The sequence below is a fragment of the Pithys albifrons genome, chromosome Z, assembly GCF_047495875.1.
Source record: "Pithys albifrons albifrons isolate INPA30051 chromosome Z, PitAlb_v1, whole genome shotgun sequence".
In the NCBI taxonomy this organism is placed as follows: Eukaryota; Metazoa; Chordata; class Aves; order Passeriformes; family Thamnophilidae; genus Pithys; species Pithys albifrons.
In genome coordinates, this window is record NC_092497.1 from 111,993 (window position 1) to 126,511 (window position 14,519).

Consider the following 14,519-nt stretch of genomic DNA (forward strand, 5'->3'; position numbering starts at 1 on the left):
CGCTGGCGGCACCGCAACCGGACCTTCGCGCATGCGCAGCGCCTCGCCCGCAGCGCCGTGTCACGTGGTACTGAAGGGCGGAATGGAAGCAGAGGGAGCAGCTTGGCAGGGTGTGCTTTGCTTGATCAAGTCTTGCCTCTTTTTTTCCTTTTCTTAGCAGGGCTTATCTGCCTTGCCTCGGAAGGAAGGGAATGTCCCGCAACTGTTTTCTTTTTCTGCGCTTCTCTGGCGCTGAGTCTGTGCCTGGGCCGTGCCACCTCTGTGGGTGTTGTCAGCGCTCGGGCGAGGCTTAAAATGTCCCGTAATTCCGGGGGCGGTTGTGCCACTCTCAAGATGGCGGCGGGGGCCTGCAACTCTATTGTTCCGCTTTGCACTCTATGGTCTTGGAGGTCTGGGCCGTCACCTCCGGCCTGCACTCAAGATGGCCGCCCGGACTACAATCAAGCTGGCGTCCGTAGGCCCCCTCGGCTCTGATCGGCGGTTACCCGTCTGTCTGATCCCGAGCCTGCCCCCGCTCGCCGCGCCATCGCCCCGCGGGCTTCCCGCCCTGGGCCGGGACCGGGGGGGCTCGGCGGCGGCGGAGGATCGCGGCCGGCAGGCAGTCACCGGCGCCGGCAGCCCCGATCGGCGCCGCGGCGGGCACCGCCAGGACCCCGCGCTGGGAGCGCGCAGCTTCCGTTCGGCCCGGCCTGGGCCGCCGTGCACCCGCTGTCGGCCCTGCATTGCCGCGGTGTCCCCGCGAGCGGCACATGGCGACAGAGCCGATCCCCCGCCAGAGCGGCACATCGCGGCAGAGGCCGGGCGGGCCCTCGAGGAGGTCCCGACAGCGACGGCAGGGGCGGGACTCGAGAAACAGTTTTGCTGCTCCTGGGAAGAGTCAGGTCCCGAGGAAGTAAATCCTGAGTTGCCTGTTGAGCCTGGCAGAGACGCGGGGGCCGGGACATTGCGGGGAGGCGGCGCTGACTGCGGGGTCTGGAGGGAGAAGCGGCTGAAGCTGCGCGGGCTGTGCTTGTTCCCCCCCGTCCCCTCCGGCTCCCCGGGACTGCAGGGAATCCCCTTGGCTTTCCAGGGTCTTTGCTGCGCGGTTTCAGGATGGGCCAGTGAGGTGTAGTGTACCTAGGATTTATTTCTGTTTCAGTCAGTGTGTTTCCCCTACGCTCTGTGATTTAACCCTTGCCACGGCAGGCCGGTTGCAGTGGAAGAAAGTAAAGCAAGCCCAGAGCCTGGCCTGGGCTGCCTCAGGCCTCTGCCAGGCCCAGAGGGGAAGAGTTAATAAAAGCTGGGTGAATAGGTGACCCACCTGCTTTCTGAATGTTTTATGCAGCGTGTGCTTTCCCTCCGTAGCCAGCACGGTCTGGGCTCCTTAATTCCTTCCAGGAACAGTGCAGAGAGCACAGACTGGATGCTGACATGGCAGGGAAGCATCTGAGGGGCCCTCGGGGCACAAGGAGGGAGTGGCAGGAGTCTCATTTTCCCCCGCTGTGTTCCCTCAACTCAGAGAAATCCAAACCTTAATTCTTTTTACCTACAGTGTGCTGGTTTCATTTGTTGGGGAAGGAAGACAACTTAGCACTTTCGACAGCATTTTCATAAACCTTTCTAGGCGCAGTGCTACAAAAATTTAGGCTGTTGTCCACTTCATTGTAAAGCACCAGAGAGCACCCCTATGCCAGGCGTTTCTGAAGCAAAATAACCTGGCAAGTGCAGCTTATCCTCAAACTGACAGGCATGGAGAGCAAATTACAGGGGGTCGATACATTGACAAAAAAAAAATCAGTATTCATCTGGATCCATGAAATAAATCAGGTGCAACATCCCCCACACTTTTTAGCGGTCCCTTTGCTTTAGGAGTTTCAAACCAAAACCCCACCACGTATTTCGAGAAGCAAAAACATCTTCTGGTGTTTTGCAATCCAGAAATCCACACATAGAGCAGCAGTTCGGTATTTCTTAAACCCAGCTGTGTCAGGCGTGTGTGTAAGAGCATCCAGCATCCCTGACTTTCCTTTGCATTGTGCCTTTATGGCTCCGTGGGGATGATTTCCTGATGCTTTGAAAGGGTCTCTTCACCTCAAAGTGCTCTTCTGTACTTGTATATCTGTTTTATTTACAGTTCTGTGGGCAGTGGCCAAAGTGCAGCAGGTGCCTTTGAGCTGCTCAGCTGACTTGGGGGACTGCCCTGTCTCCCTTCCGGCTTCTGATTCTGCGTCTTGCAGCTGTTGTGGAGATCAGCAGCTTGTTCTGGGCAGCTCTTGATTCCAGTTCCTCCAGAGATGGAAAGGGCCATTCTGATGTCCATCTTGTTCCTATTTCTCGTGCTGGTGTCTCTGGGCCACTCATTTCCCCTGAGAACTCGCTGAGGAGTTCTGTGTCCTGCAAACTTGAGCCCTCGTTGGCACTTGCACTGTTGTAAGGACTGGCCGGAGTTAAATGCTCTTTCCAGGATGTTTTTTTGGGCCTGGATTCAGTCTGGCTATCACTGGATGATGGGCTGGTTTTCCTCCTTTGGACTCATGCAATCAAACTTTTGTGCCTGTGCTGAGGAGTTGCCTGTGAGTGAACTGCCTGTCCTGGGTGCTCAAAGGTTTGAGAGTTTTCTGCCCCTCTGGGGGTGGTTTGTGCCAATGCCAGGAGCTGACTGGCTCTGCCATCCCAGTCAGTCCAAGCAGCAAGGAGATTAAGCTCACCATGGAAATGCTCCCAGAGCTTCCCGAGGCTTGTTGATCACTGCTCTGGCATCTCTGCCACCCCAGGGCAGTTTGGCCTGGCATGTATTTCCCTCAATTGCTTCTGAGCCTGCCTTGGCAGGTGGGGGCAGAACACCCCTCTGGAATCCACAGATCAGCCCAGCTGCCATTTCCCCCAGGTGGGATTGGCTGTTTGCTCCTGTTAAAGAAGGGTTTGCCTCGATGTATCTGCTCTTGACAATCCCTCCTGTTTGGGCTCCCCCTCCCTTTTTTTCCCCATATGCTTGTTCCTGGATTATTGAACAACTCATCGTACAATGTTCCTGGGGATCAGGGTTAGCCAGCTGTGTCCTTTTTATGAAGAGAGGAATTGTCCTTGACTTTCTCCAGTTCCCAGGATTATCTCTGTCCTCTGGGAGTCTTAGACACAATCTCCAATGGATGTTTTGGACAAATTTCTGTCAGATCAAATTGCCCAAATTGTCACCAGAGAGTGACACTTCCCATTTACCAGGTTCCTGCCTAACCCTGTGAAATGCCTGGAGCCTGATGGGAGTTGTTGGAGCGAGGCAGAGGAGTTGGCTGAACACTCAGACTTGCAGGCTGTGGCTGGTTGAAGTGGTAGAGGGGTGCACTTGACAGGCAGCAAGCGAAAAGGAGTCTCTTGTTTGTAGGTAAGCAGTGAGAAATGTTGGTGTTTGGAAGGCTCATCATGTTTTCCTGTTTTTCAGTTACAGGCTCTGGCTGTAAATCGGACAGTGCAGGGTCTGTCCGTAGCAGAGCTCAGGGAAATGAAATGAAAGCAGATGTGAAGAAAGGCTTGGAATTGATGAAGGAACCAGAAACCAGGGGAAGGTAAACATTCTTGTGGCATCTCTGAAAAAGCTCCTCCCGGGTCTTCTTTAATTCCTGCAACCAGGTTCTTAAGTGCTCTGCATGCAGTGCCTTCTGCAGACGTTACCAGCCATGCATGGTTTGCGCATTACAAGAAATCCTCATTTCAGGGGGTGTTATTATTCATGCAGCTTTTGAAAAAAAGAGGCAGGACAAAATGGCCTGGCATAAGAAACACACACTGTGGCCCTTTGTAAGTCCCCACTAGTGCTGAGATTACAGAAATGGCAAAGTGTCAGTAGGTCAGGATTCACACAGGGCAAATTAACAGTATAGTAGTTTTTAAGGAAGCTTTCAAGTTTTTAGGAGTCAGATTCTTTTCAGAGGAGAATTCAATTGCTCTTAATCCTCCATATCATTCTGCTGAATGGCTGCCTCTGCTCCACTGAGAGCTGGGGTGGAAAGGGCCAAGAGACCTTAAAGCAGAAGCGGTAGGACCCCAGAGAGGAGCAAAGGGTTGGGGCAGTGGGGACTGTGTCAGTACTTGCTACAATCCACTGAGTAAAGTCAGAATTCTCTGGAATTGCTGAGCATTAGTATCAGTGCAGTGCTTGCCTTGTCCTTGTTCCTCATGCCAAGGATCTGTCCCACCTTCCAAGCTGAGAGGAGAAGGCAGGCTGGAAATCTCAGCCAGCTGACATTTACAAGGATATTATACAGTAGTTTGATTTTCTGAACAACCTCTTTCTCCCTGTTCTTCCACGGCTCACATTCCTCTCCCCTGCATTTTTATCAGACAGAAGGAGAAGATGAAGAGGGAAAATGGAGGAGAGGAACTGCAGGAAAATCTCTTGTTCCATGGAAACGTCTCCTTCCTGGAAGCATCTGCACTGGGAACTTTGAAATGGCCAAGATAGGAATATTCTTCAGAAAGTGATCAGCTCCAAAGTAAGCAGGGCCAGGGGGAGGGGACAATCCTTCCAACTTGGAAATTAAGGGAAAAGTTAAAAGCAATGGAGTGAAACTTTTTCATTGAGAACTTACTGTGAGGGTGGGCAGGCCCTGGCACAGGGTGCCAAGAGAAGCTGTGGCTGCCCCATCCCTGGGAGTGTTGGCTGGGCCTTGGAGCACCCTGGGCTGCTGGAAGGTGTCTCTGCCTGTGGCAGGGGGTGGCACTGAAGGGGCTTTGAGGTGCCCTCCCACCCAAACTGCTCTATGATCCTGTGGGCTTGGCAGTGTTAAATTTTGCCTGCTTAGCCTCATTATCTCATTGGAGGAGGATAAAAAGGAGGCACTGGTCCATGTTTTGAAGCCGCCTGTGTTCTGCTGGATGAAAAGGATTTATGCAATCATTAGCTGAGAACTTCCTGGGGTCGGTCACTTGGCAGGTGAACGCACTTAGTGGAGCAGTATTTTTATACTCCGTTCCCATTCCATACAGCCCTTGAATAGTTACTCTTGTTTAAGTAGTTACTCTTCTTTAATAGTTACTCTCTTTTACTCTAGTTTTAAACTAGATAACTGTGCTGTGCAACAGCTTAATCTGCCAAATTAACTTGACCATGGTTGAGCCCCAGTTGCAATCTCTTGGGATCCAGCTTGGCCTCAGTACCTGGAGTTCAGTTTCACTGGTGCAGGTGTTGAAAACCAGAAAGGAGCTCTAGAACTCAGAGATCATGAGGTTCAACTACAGAGATTCTTTCTTAGTGAATACTGACTTTATTCAGCAAAAGTACAGTAAATAGATCTGACTGGAACAAAAAGACCTGTGGAAAAAGAACCTCCCCACAGGAGCAGGGCATTCTCTGGGAGGCCTCAAACACTGAGTTAACTCCTGAAACTGCTCCTAAAAAATAAAACCCCTGTCATGCTTAAACACATTGGAAAGTAGATAGAGCACACCCTGTTCTTGGAAACTCCCTCCCCGTAAGGCTGAGGAAACAAACACTGACCACTGAAACACCTTCCCTAGGGATGGATTCTGAACTCTCGGTATTTTAAGGATGCTGTAGGTTTTCACAGTCTGATAGAACAGCTGCTTTATTGGGTTGCATTCAGAGGCCATGCTACTGATCTCCACTGCCTATAAAATACAACCCAAGCAGAAGAAGGCACAAGGCTTGGGTTGGCTCCCAGCAGGCAGCAGCCTCATTCCAGCAGGGACACTTTCAGGAGGACCCTCAAACTGTGCTTGTGCTTTCATGCTTTAGACAATGAGTGTGCATAACGAAATAATAAGGAAACCAGTATGTCACTCCTGCTTTGCAAGGACACCTCACCTCTCTTCAGGAAGGATCCTGAAAGCATCAGTTACAGGTTTATCATCCACTTTGTTAAACAAAGACAGGGGAAATTCACACCAACTTTGCAATCAGTGTTACCAATTTCCATTGTGCATTTTAGACACTACTTTCTACAGAACTATTCTCAATGACTTAGAGGTTATGGCACTGCAACACTCAAAAAATAAGCAATGTTACCAAAACAGAGCTGTATGTTGTAAGTTAAGGGAACTTTGTCCCTATGCCACAGGTGTTCCTTTTTAAAATTGATCCCTTCCAGTATAGCAGATTTGGCCAGGATTATCTGTAAATGTCTGAAGAGAAGACAGTTCACCAAGTCATAACTGTCAGCTCTTAGGATGGTCACCACAAGCACACAGAATCCCAGCCAGGCCCAACGGTACCTACTACAAAAACCAAGCTTAGGATCTCACAGAAGGATTGAATCTACCCCAGGCTTTCCCTTTTAGCACCAACAGGTATTGGGGATATTCCCACTTTCTAGGTACCTTTTCTTTTCCTGTGTAAGGCATTCAGGTTAAAAGTTAAGACCTGACTTTCTCAGGTGCCAAATCAGCAACCAAAACTGAGCTGTGGGGAATGAGGTGATCCTTCTGTTCACACATCCCACATGTACCACCAGGGATCCCAGGCATCCGTTTGCTGCATTCCAAAGCCTCTCACACTCACCTCAGTGACGCCAGAAACGACTCAACAAATGGACTCAACTAAAATGAGACAAGTTTTCAGAGAAAATAAGGGAAGCAGTTAAGTACATGCAACTCAAGAGACCTAAAAGGAATGGAGCTACCTGTCTTTCTGGCATTCTTTGGAAAAATGGGAGGTTACGCTCATCAGTTAAGCTGCTGCCAAGCCAAGGGAAGAGCATGTTAACTGTATCATTTATTACTTTGCAGAGCTCCAGATATCACGGGCCCAAATCAGCCAGGGGTGCAAACGTGGGATTCTTTCATCACGCAGAATCACAGACTGTTCTGAGCTGGGAAGGGACCCACAAGGATCATTGAGTCCAACTCTTAAGTCAGTGGCCCACATAGGGGATTGAACCCATGACCTTGGCATTATTACACCCAAGTTTTAACCAGCTGAGCTGATCTCAGGGTCCTTTGTTCCCTGCTCTCCCTTCGGCCCCCACCATGGAGTTGGAGGAAGCCGTCCCAGCTGCGGGAGCCGCCGGGCCCCGAGGGGGTTGCGGTGCTGCCCATCAGGGTGGTGGCAGGGGAGCAGGACAGGCTGTCCCGAGTGCGCTGCACACCCGCGACGGCTCTGCGTGGGCTGGGCTCGATTAGCGCCCCAAGAGCCACGTGCTCCAGTTCAGCCCAGATGAGGGAGCCTGGGAGGGAGGGCTGGAGTGGGGCTGTGACCAGGGGCACTCTGTGCAGGTGTGGTGGGTTTAGCCAGGCCTCGGTTTTGGTAAACCCTGATAATCTGACATAGATTAGAGGGGACAAGCATCGCCTGATGGGAGCAACCAAAAAGATATTTCATACCAGATGATTTCAAACTGAGATATAAATACAGTAGAGTAAGAGGAGTTTCTCAGCATCATGTCTGCAGTAGAGACAGGACACACTGCTACTGTCCTGCTGTGCTGGGCCTTGCTGCTGCAGCCACTACATCCCATTTTGTTTTAATTCTGTTTTTGCTCTTTCTTTTGGTTGCTTGCTAAATGTCTTTTGGGGTGCTTTATAGATGCAGAGTGATGAGATCTGTCTTCGATGGGAAGTAGAAAATTACTGTTATATCTAACTTGTGTCTGTGTGTGTTATATTGTAGTTTTCTTTAAATTTTTTTCTGTAGGAATATATATAATTATTTTAAGTTTAAACTTGTTTTGAGATTCCAGGTTTTTTTCCTCTCTCCCTTTTCTCAGTGAGAGGGGGAGAGAGACTGACACTCTGTGTTAAGCAGTTGGCATTTTGCCAGCTCAACCCAAGATAGCCTGTCAGAGCATTCAGGAGGTTTGGAAAAAGCCACTTGTTGCATGAGGTTTACAACACAACACTGGTCTAACTGCTCCCAGTGACTGTAAGAAGGCAGAACATACCCTTAGATCTGGGGGGTTAGATTTGATTTGGGGTTTGCTCTTGGGCTTAGCACAGGCTTTGTGGGAAGTACGACCTGTCCAGCTCTTTAGTGTGTTACAGGTGGGTTGCAAGACTTTTCCCTGTTCTTCACATTAAACGTGTCCTTTTCCCCCTCCTCTTCTGACTGCTGTAATTTTGTTATACAAAAAAGCTGATGTGTTAAGCAAAGGGTGATCAGACCAGAGGAGGAAGCACTGGCACCTGGCAGGCAGGAGCAGAGTCATCCTCAGAGGATGTGAGCCTCAACAGAGAGTTGTCAGGATCCAGTGGAACAGCTCAGACCGTCTTGCTGGACCAAGAGGCTCTGCACACCAGTGTGAGAGAGAGCAGGGGTGGGAATGTGCTTTGCTTCCTAAATTTTTAGTGCAGACAGTTACAAGACAGCCATTATTAATCCTCAGGTGGCATCTGCTAGTAAATCTGTCACTGGATCGACTGGATCAGTTGTCATAGCTGGAGTTTTATGTCTAGAGCAGACTCCTGTGGGGACAGGGCTATATTATTAGCAGCGATGAGCGGCAATAAAATTTATAATGCGTATTTTATCATGAATGTCTCTGTGGTCACAGTCTGGAGCAGCAGCTTGCAGGGTTTTCACAAGAACTTCAAGGCAAGTCTCTGATGATGAATCAAGCTCTCTCTGTTTATCTGGCATTGCCTCGCCCAGGTGTGACCCACATCGTGTTTAAGGTGGAGATCATGTCCAGTGAAGACTGGGAATGGCACGAGTCCTTTTCTCTGGTGCTGGGCCCAGATGATCCAGTGGAAGCAGTTCTTGGAGACACCAGCACTGCAACAGTGACTATTTTGGATCAGGAGGCAGCAGGGAGCCTGATTCTCCCAGCACCTCCCGTGGTGAGTCGCTCATTGCAGCCGATGTGATTTAGTGCCCTGCGAGTACAGACTGAAATGAAATAGAGTGAAGAGCTGCAATGACTGGGAGGGAAGGATGGCTTTTTCCACCCCTTCCCTCAGCCCCAGGTGAATGCTGCCATCCCTGCAGGTTGTCACCCTGGCTGACTGCGACCGGGTGAAAGAAGTGACCGGGGACGGTGCTAAGAGATCCCCTTCCCCAGGCTACCCCCTGATCTGTGTCACCCCCTGTGACCCACGCTTCCCCAAGCACACTGTCATGAGGGAATGCTGCAGCGAGGCTGGGATCACCCAGTCCTCCACACAGTTCAGCTGGGAAGCGGCAGCTCCCAGGGATGGGAACGGAGCCAGGTTGCCTTTCAGACCATCACCGACAACACCCCTTTCAGGAGCATCAACCACCAGGTACCAGCACAGTTGAGCCGCAGGAGCACAGGCATCAAAGGCTAAACTTTCCTTGGACGAGGGACTTGGCCTGGTGCTTCCTTGGGGACTTTTGGGGTTTTTTTTTTAGCACTCTTCTTCCCTGAGCCTGCTGAAAGCAGCACTTGTTTCTCCCTCCTCGCTCCCCCAGGTACTGGACAGCATTTACTTCAACCGGCGGTTCCATGTGCACTGTGTGGCCAAGGCTGTGGCCAAGGCTGGCCATGTGGGGACTCCCCCGAGGAGCAACGCGGTGACCATAGGCACAGACAGTGCCATTTGTCACACTCCTGTGGTTGTAGGGACAGCCAGAGGGTTCCAGGTACAGTCTTTCATTGCCACGCTAAAGTACCTGGATGTCAAGCACAAGGAGCATCCCAACAGGAATTAGCCTGGAGAAGTGGGGAGTGCAGCTCTTCACCAGCCCCCTGGGATTATGAAGACAACGTGTGTGTGAAACCACATCCCTCCATGCACTGTGGGGTCCTCAGGGTAGAGCTCCCACTGTCCCTTCCCCTCAGGAACTGGGAGTTGGTGGGACAGCTTAGGGAGCAGATGTGTAGCTGGGGAATTCCAGGTGAAACTCAAACCTCAGGCGAACTGGGCTGGGCTGGGCATTGCTGCTCTAGGGCCTGGGGGGGATGCATGAGACTCCCATCCCTGCCAGGGCTGCTGTCTTCTGCTGTCTCATGTGCTGCTTGTTGCAGGATCCACATCTTGGTGCAGATTCCCCACCAGGATGGGATGCTGCCCCTCATCTCCACCCTGCCGCTGCACAACCTGCATTTCCTCCTCTGTGAGTCCATCTACAAGCACCAGCACGTCTGCTCCAACCTGGTCACTGTCAGAGACCTCAGAGGCATCTCAGGTAACCTTGAACTTTGCTTTCTGAATGTGGAAACCAGAAAAGAAATGCAGAGAAGGTGACTTTGTCTTCCTCTGGTCTCTCTTGACATGATGTAAATGATAATTAACCTTGTTGTACTAACAGCAGCAACCAGAGACAATTCCGTGCATGGGAATGTTTAAACATTGCTCTGTTTGAGGAGATTGTGATTTTCTGCTTTTCAAATCTCTTGTGATATCCATGTGGTTAGAGAGGGAGCTGCAGGGTTGGATTGCTGTGTCTGGGTCACTGAGGGAATGGGACATGAGGCAACAAGAAGCAGCAAAATACATTCACTGCCTGAAAAAAACAGGCAGTATGTGTGTCTGGCACCCCAGGGAATGAGATCCATGCTTGTTCCATGGTGGGCAGTGGGTTGTGCTTCATTCTGATAATTCCATACTGTAGCTGTTCCTTGTTTCTTAAATGTTTATTTCAGCCTTGGATGAATATGTCCATTAAGTTGGATTTTTAGGCTTCTTACCCCACTCCTACAACATTTTTCCCCTTTGAAGACCTATGTATATTCAGTTTGACCTCCAGCACAGCCAAGGGAGAGGAGCTCCCATGGTTCAGGAGTGAAGAGTAGACCTCAGGCTGTTTAAATGCAGAGGCTCAGTGTGCTGCTGTGTCTCCGTCCAGAGGAAGGGTTCCTGGACGGAGTGACCCCCGACAGCCTTGTGCTCGGCGTGGGCTATGACCACCCTTACCAGCTGGACCCCGTGGTGAGGGAGCCCAAGACCATCCAGCTCTACCAGCACCTCAAGAGCTGCATTTGGCCCTTCGCTGCCTACTATGACATGACTGAGCTGATTGATGTCTGTGGGGGCTCTGTCGCTGCTGACTTCCAGGTGAGAGGCCCATCCAAAGCCATTCCACATCACCCAGATCTTTCTCACTTACTTGTAGTTGCTGCTCTGTGCTGCAACTGAATCCTGGATTTCCCCCCGCTTTCACTTTGAAAAGTGCTGTGTGCACTTAATTAATTTGTTTTGCTTAACTACTTAGATTTTATTCTCTTAATCTTCAAAGCATCAGCAAAGTAGTTTTTTAAATATCAAGCCACGCTGAAAATAGAAAACTTTCTCAGCTGGGCTCTATTCTTTTACAATTCTCACCATGTTCTCACCCTAAAGGAATAAGCAAAAGACAGAGCAGAGGCAGATCAGTGTGTGATCCACAACATAGCGGGGTCATGGGGTTTTTTTAACTCATTTCTTAATTAACTGACTGGCAGAGCAAAAGCCAGAAATGCTCTATAAATTAGTAGCTTTCAGTATTCAGTGTGTCTCACTGCTCTCTCATGGCTGAATTAGCCATGTACATCCCACCCCAGTGCGTATCTCATCATACTTAGGTTCTTGCATTAAATTCCCAGTCAGAATGTTATGGCCAACATAATCCCTTTTAATTCCTGCCAGCCTGGAATACTTTGTTAACTTTTCTTTTATAGCTCCAATTATTTGCACAAATCCAGGGGAGCTACTTGGCCTGAACAACTGTCCAGTGGAGCCTGTGGAGCCAGGCTGGCATGTCTCCCTGAGCTGTCTGGGGCTCTCAGAGTACAGCTGCACTCTGCAGATACTAAATGGAGAGCTGGGGAAGGCCTGAGCAAGCAGAATTGCTGAATTTTAATTCACAGCCTTGGAAACTTGGGGGGTTTAGAGGTGAAATTGTACCCACAGCTCCTTTGTCCCATGGCACCAATGAGCCTTAGCCCTGACCCTGATTTAAACACAGGTTTGTCTAAAGCACCTACAGTAAAGAACATTCAGACAGTCACCTCTGACTTCATTTGGAAGGTGCATAACCCCCTTTCTTGGGTTTTGTTACCAGGTGCAGGACTCTGCTCAGTCCTTCCTGACGGTCCACGTCCCTCTCTACGTGTCCTACATCTACGTGACGGCACCGAGGGGCTGGGCTTCCCTGGAGCATCACACAGAGATGGAGTTCTCCTTCTTCTATGACACTGTTCTGTGGAGGACAGGTAAGCCTGAGGCATTCCAAAGGCTGCAGGAGGATTAGCTCCTTGTTTTGTCCTTAGTTTCTGCACTGACACCAGAGCCCTGATCCGTGAGGAAAAGGGTCCAGGTGGAGTCCAAGCACGTGCCAGCTTAGCGAGCCCCTCTGTTCATGGGCACAGTTGGCACTGCAGGAAAAGAGCTCTCTCTTCCTTGGTGTTCTGTGGGATATTTGGAGTGATTTCTTGGACACTTTTCAGGGTTCCCATGTGGCAGCTGCACCACGTTCCCCCGGCTGTCACAGATGGGGGAAACTCGGAACACTGACTTGCTTTGTGCTTGGAGGAGGCTTAGGAGGCACGTGGGTAATGGAGGAAGTGTCTCTCTGGCTCGCTGGAGGATGACCCCAATCTAACCACGCCTTCTGGAGCTCTCCTCAGTGCTCCTGGGGATGGCAGGGCCCACCCAGGGAGGGAGTGTTCTGTGTGTGCTCCCCAGTGCCTGTGCCCTGCAGGGATCCAGACGGACAGCGTGCTCTCGGCCCGGCTGCAGATCATCTGGATCTACCTCCGCGACAGTGGCCACCTGGTCATCGAGTTCAAGACACAGGCCAAGTTCAGAGGTGAGAGCAGTGACCCTGGCAGAGGCAGAAAGCAGTGAAGTCAGTGGAAACACAGGCAACATGATGAGTCCCTCTTCCCACCAGGAGCCCCTCTGTGCTGAGGTGCATGGCACGGGGTCTCTCCGTGTTCTGCCTTACCTGTCACCTCCCTGTCCTCCCCTCCAGGGCTTTTTGTCATGGAGCACCACAGCCTGCCAGATGTCAGGTCTTCTTTAGTGAATCCAGAGCACCTGGGAGGGATCGAGTTTGACCTGCAGCTGCTGTGGAGCGCTCAGACTTTCGACTGGCCCAACCAGCTCCTACAACAGGTGAGGGCTGTGGGGTCAGTCCCCTTCAGCAGCTTCCCACAGTTCTCCCTGGTGCCCTTCCAGCAGCCACAGGAATAGTGTGGAATGCTCAGGAGCCAGTCTTGGTCCAGGGCTCAGAGCTGGAAATCCTGCTGAGGGAAAAATCAGTTCAGCTCCTTATAAAGGCATTTTTCCAGCAGTGAAGCCGTGGGTAGGTAGGTCCCAGAGGCCACACTGAACACCTCAGGTCCCATTTGTCCCTTGGGCATCTGCTGGGTGGTCATTTCTGGCATGAGGGAGAGGTGATGCTGTGAGTGAATTGCTCTGAGCTCTGTTTGGTGACTGCAGGGTCTCCTGTCTGTTCCCAGGAAGGACTAGTCTGGAGAGTACACCATCTTCTTGATCCCCTGCACTGTCCAGCCCACACAGCCATGGGCAGAGCCTGGAGACAAGCCCCCGCCCTGCACGGCTCACGCTCCAGAGCGGTAAGGAGGCCTCATCCCCACGGCAGCAGGACAGTGTCAGCCCCTTTGGGGTGTTTGTGGGGTCCCAGCAGGTGTGTGGGACACACAACAGCAGCAGGAATGGAGAGGAGAGGGCTGGAACCTCCTCTTTGTCTCAGGAGCCTCCCTGCAACCAGAAGTGTCTGTGCTCGGGGCGTTGGAACATTTCTGGGCTTGGGGTGCACGTGTGTCCAGACCTCACCTGTCCTTTGTTCCCTTCCTTGTCCCAACTGCAGATTTTTGATCCCCATCACCTTCCAGCAGACAAACCACCCAGTTCCCGTTGTCTACTCCCTATACACAGAATTCCAGCTCTGCAACAATGAGAAGGTGTTTCGGATGGACCCCACCAAATCTGAAATGTCCCTGGCAGAAACGGTTTACAAAGGGGCTTTTTCCAAGGGTAAGATTTATTTTCTTCTTACTTGTTCTGCTCTTACTCAACGTTTCTGCCTTCACAGCTGCCATTTTTCAGAGAGAAAAGTGTAAAACCCAGCATTGGCTTTGCCTCTTTTACAGCAACGAATGGCATTTTGAGTGTGTTACAGCCCTGTAACACAAAGATGTGTGTCTGTCTCTAGCAGTTTGTCTCACCTGTCCATCTTTCTGCCCACCTCCCCAGGGTAAGTCCTGTACGGCCGCGTGCTCTGGCTCCCAGAACAAACCCTCAATGCTGCTTACAAGCTGCAGCTGGAAAAGGTCTACCTGTGCACGGGCAAGGATGGCTACGTGCCTTACTTCAACTCCACGGGTACTGTGTACAACAAGGGGCCCCAGTGTGGCTGCATCCAACCCAACAAGTACCTGAAACACTAATTCCTCCTCTTGGTGAGTCCTCTGCTTCTGCTCCCTCTTTGGGAATTTCTCTGACAACAGGCAGATCCTGAGTGTGAAGGGATGAGGAGTGTGTAGAGCCTGGAAAGCAGAGAGCCTGCCATCCTCTTCAGAACACCTCTCTGATTTGCAGGACCGAAACCAACCAGAAGTGACAGATAAGTATTCCCATGATGTGCCTTTTGATGCCCACTTTGCTTCTGAACTGTCTGAGTTCCA

General features: G+C 51.1%; 1 protein-coding gene across 10 annotated transcripts; it reads left to right on the top strand.

Moving 5' to 3' along the window:
* Positions 1 to 101: 101 nt before the first annotated feature.
* LOC139684725 (extracellular matrix organizing protein FRAS1-like) lies at positions 102 to 14,513 on the top strand. Of its 10 annotated transcripts, XM_071580944.1 has the most exons (12): positions 103 to 892; positions 3,419 to 3,542; positions 4,318 to 4,469; positions 8,579 to 8,766; positions 8,915 to 9,189; positions 9,915 to 10,075; positions 10,736 to 10,944; positions 11,930 to 12,080; positions 12,569 to 12,676; positions 12,842 to 12,984; positions 13,332 to 13,844; positions 13,951 to 14,180. In XM_071580944.1, exons 4-12 carry the CDS (start codon positions 8,611 to 8,613, stop codon positions 14,020 to 14,022), a joined length of 1,788 nt encoding a protein of 595 aa, XP_071437045.1. In that variant the 5' UTR covers positions 103 to 892; positions 3,419 to 3,542; positions 4,318 to 4,469; positions 8,579 to 8,610; the 3' UTR covers positions 14,023 to 14,180. The 10 variants fall into 10 exon arrangements, 8 of the variants coding, with proteins under 8 accessions (XP_071437044.1, XP_071437046.1, XP_071437045.1 ...); XM_071580943.1 differs by having other exon boundaries at positions 102 to 3,542; XM_071580945.1 differs by having other exon boundaries at positions 102 to 3,542; positions 4,322 to 4,469.
* Positions 14,514 to 14,519: the final 6 nt, after the last annotated feature.

Coding starts and splice junctions, on each gene's coding strand:
- LOC139684725 (XM_071580940.1), top strand. CDS start 9,120: ATGGGAACGGAGCCAGGTTGCCTTTCAGACCATCACCGACAACACCCC. Junction 10,076..10,735: donor AGACCTCAGAGGCATCTCAG/GTAACCTTGAAC, acceptor GTCTCCGTCCAG/AGGAAGGGTTCCTGGACGGA. Junction 12,985..13,331: donor CCAACCAGCTCCTACAACAG/GTGAGGGCTGTG, acceptor GTCTGTTCCCAG/GAAGGACTAGTCTGGAGAGT.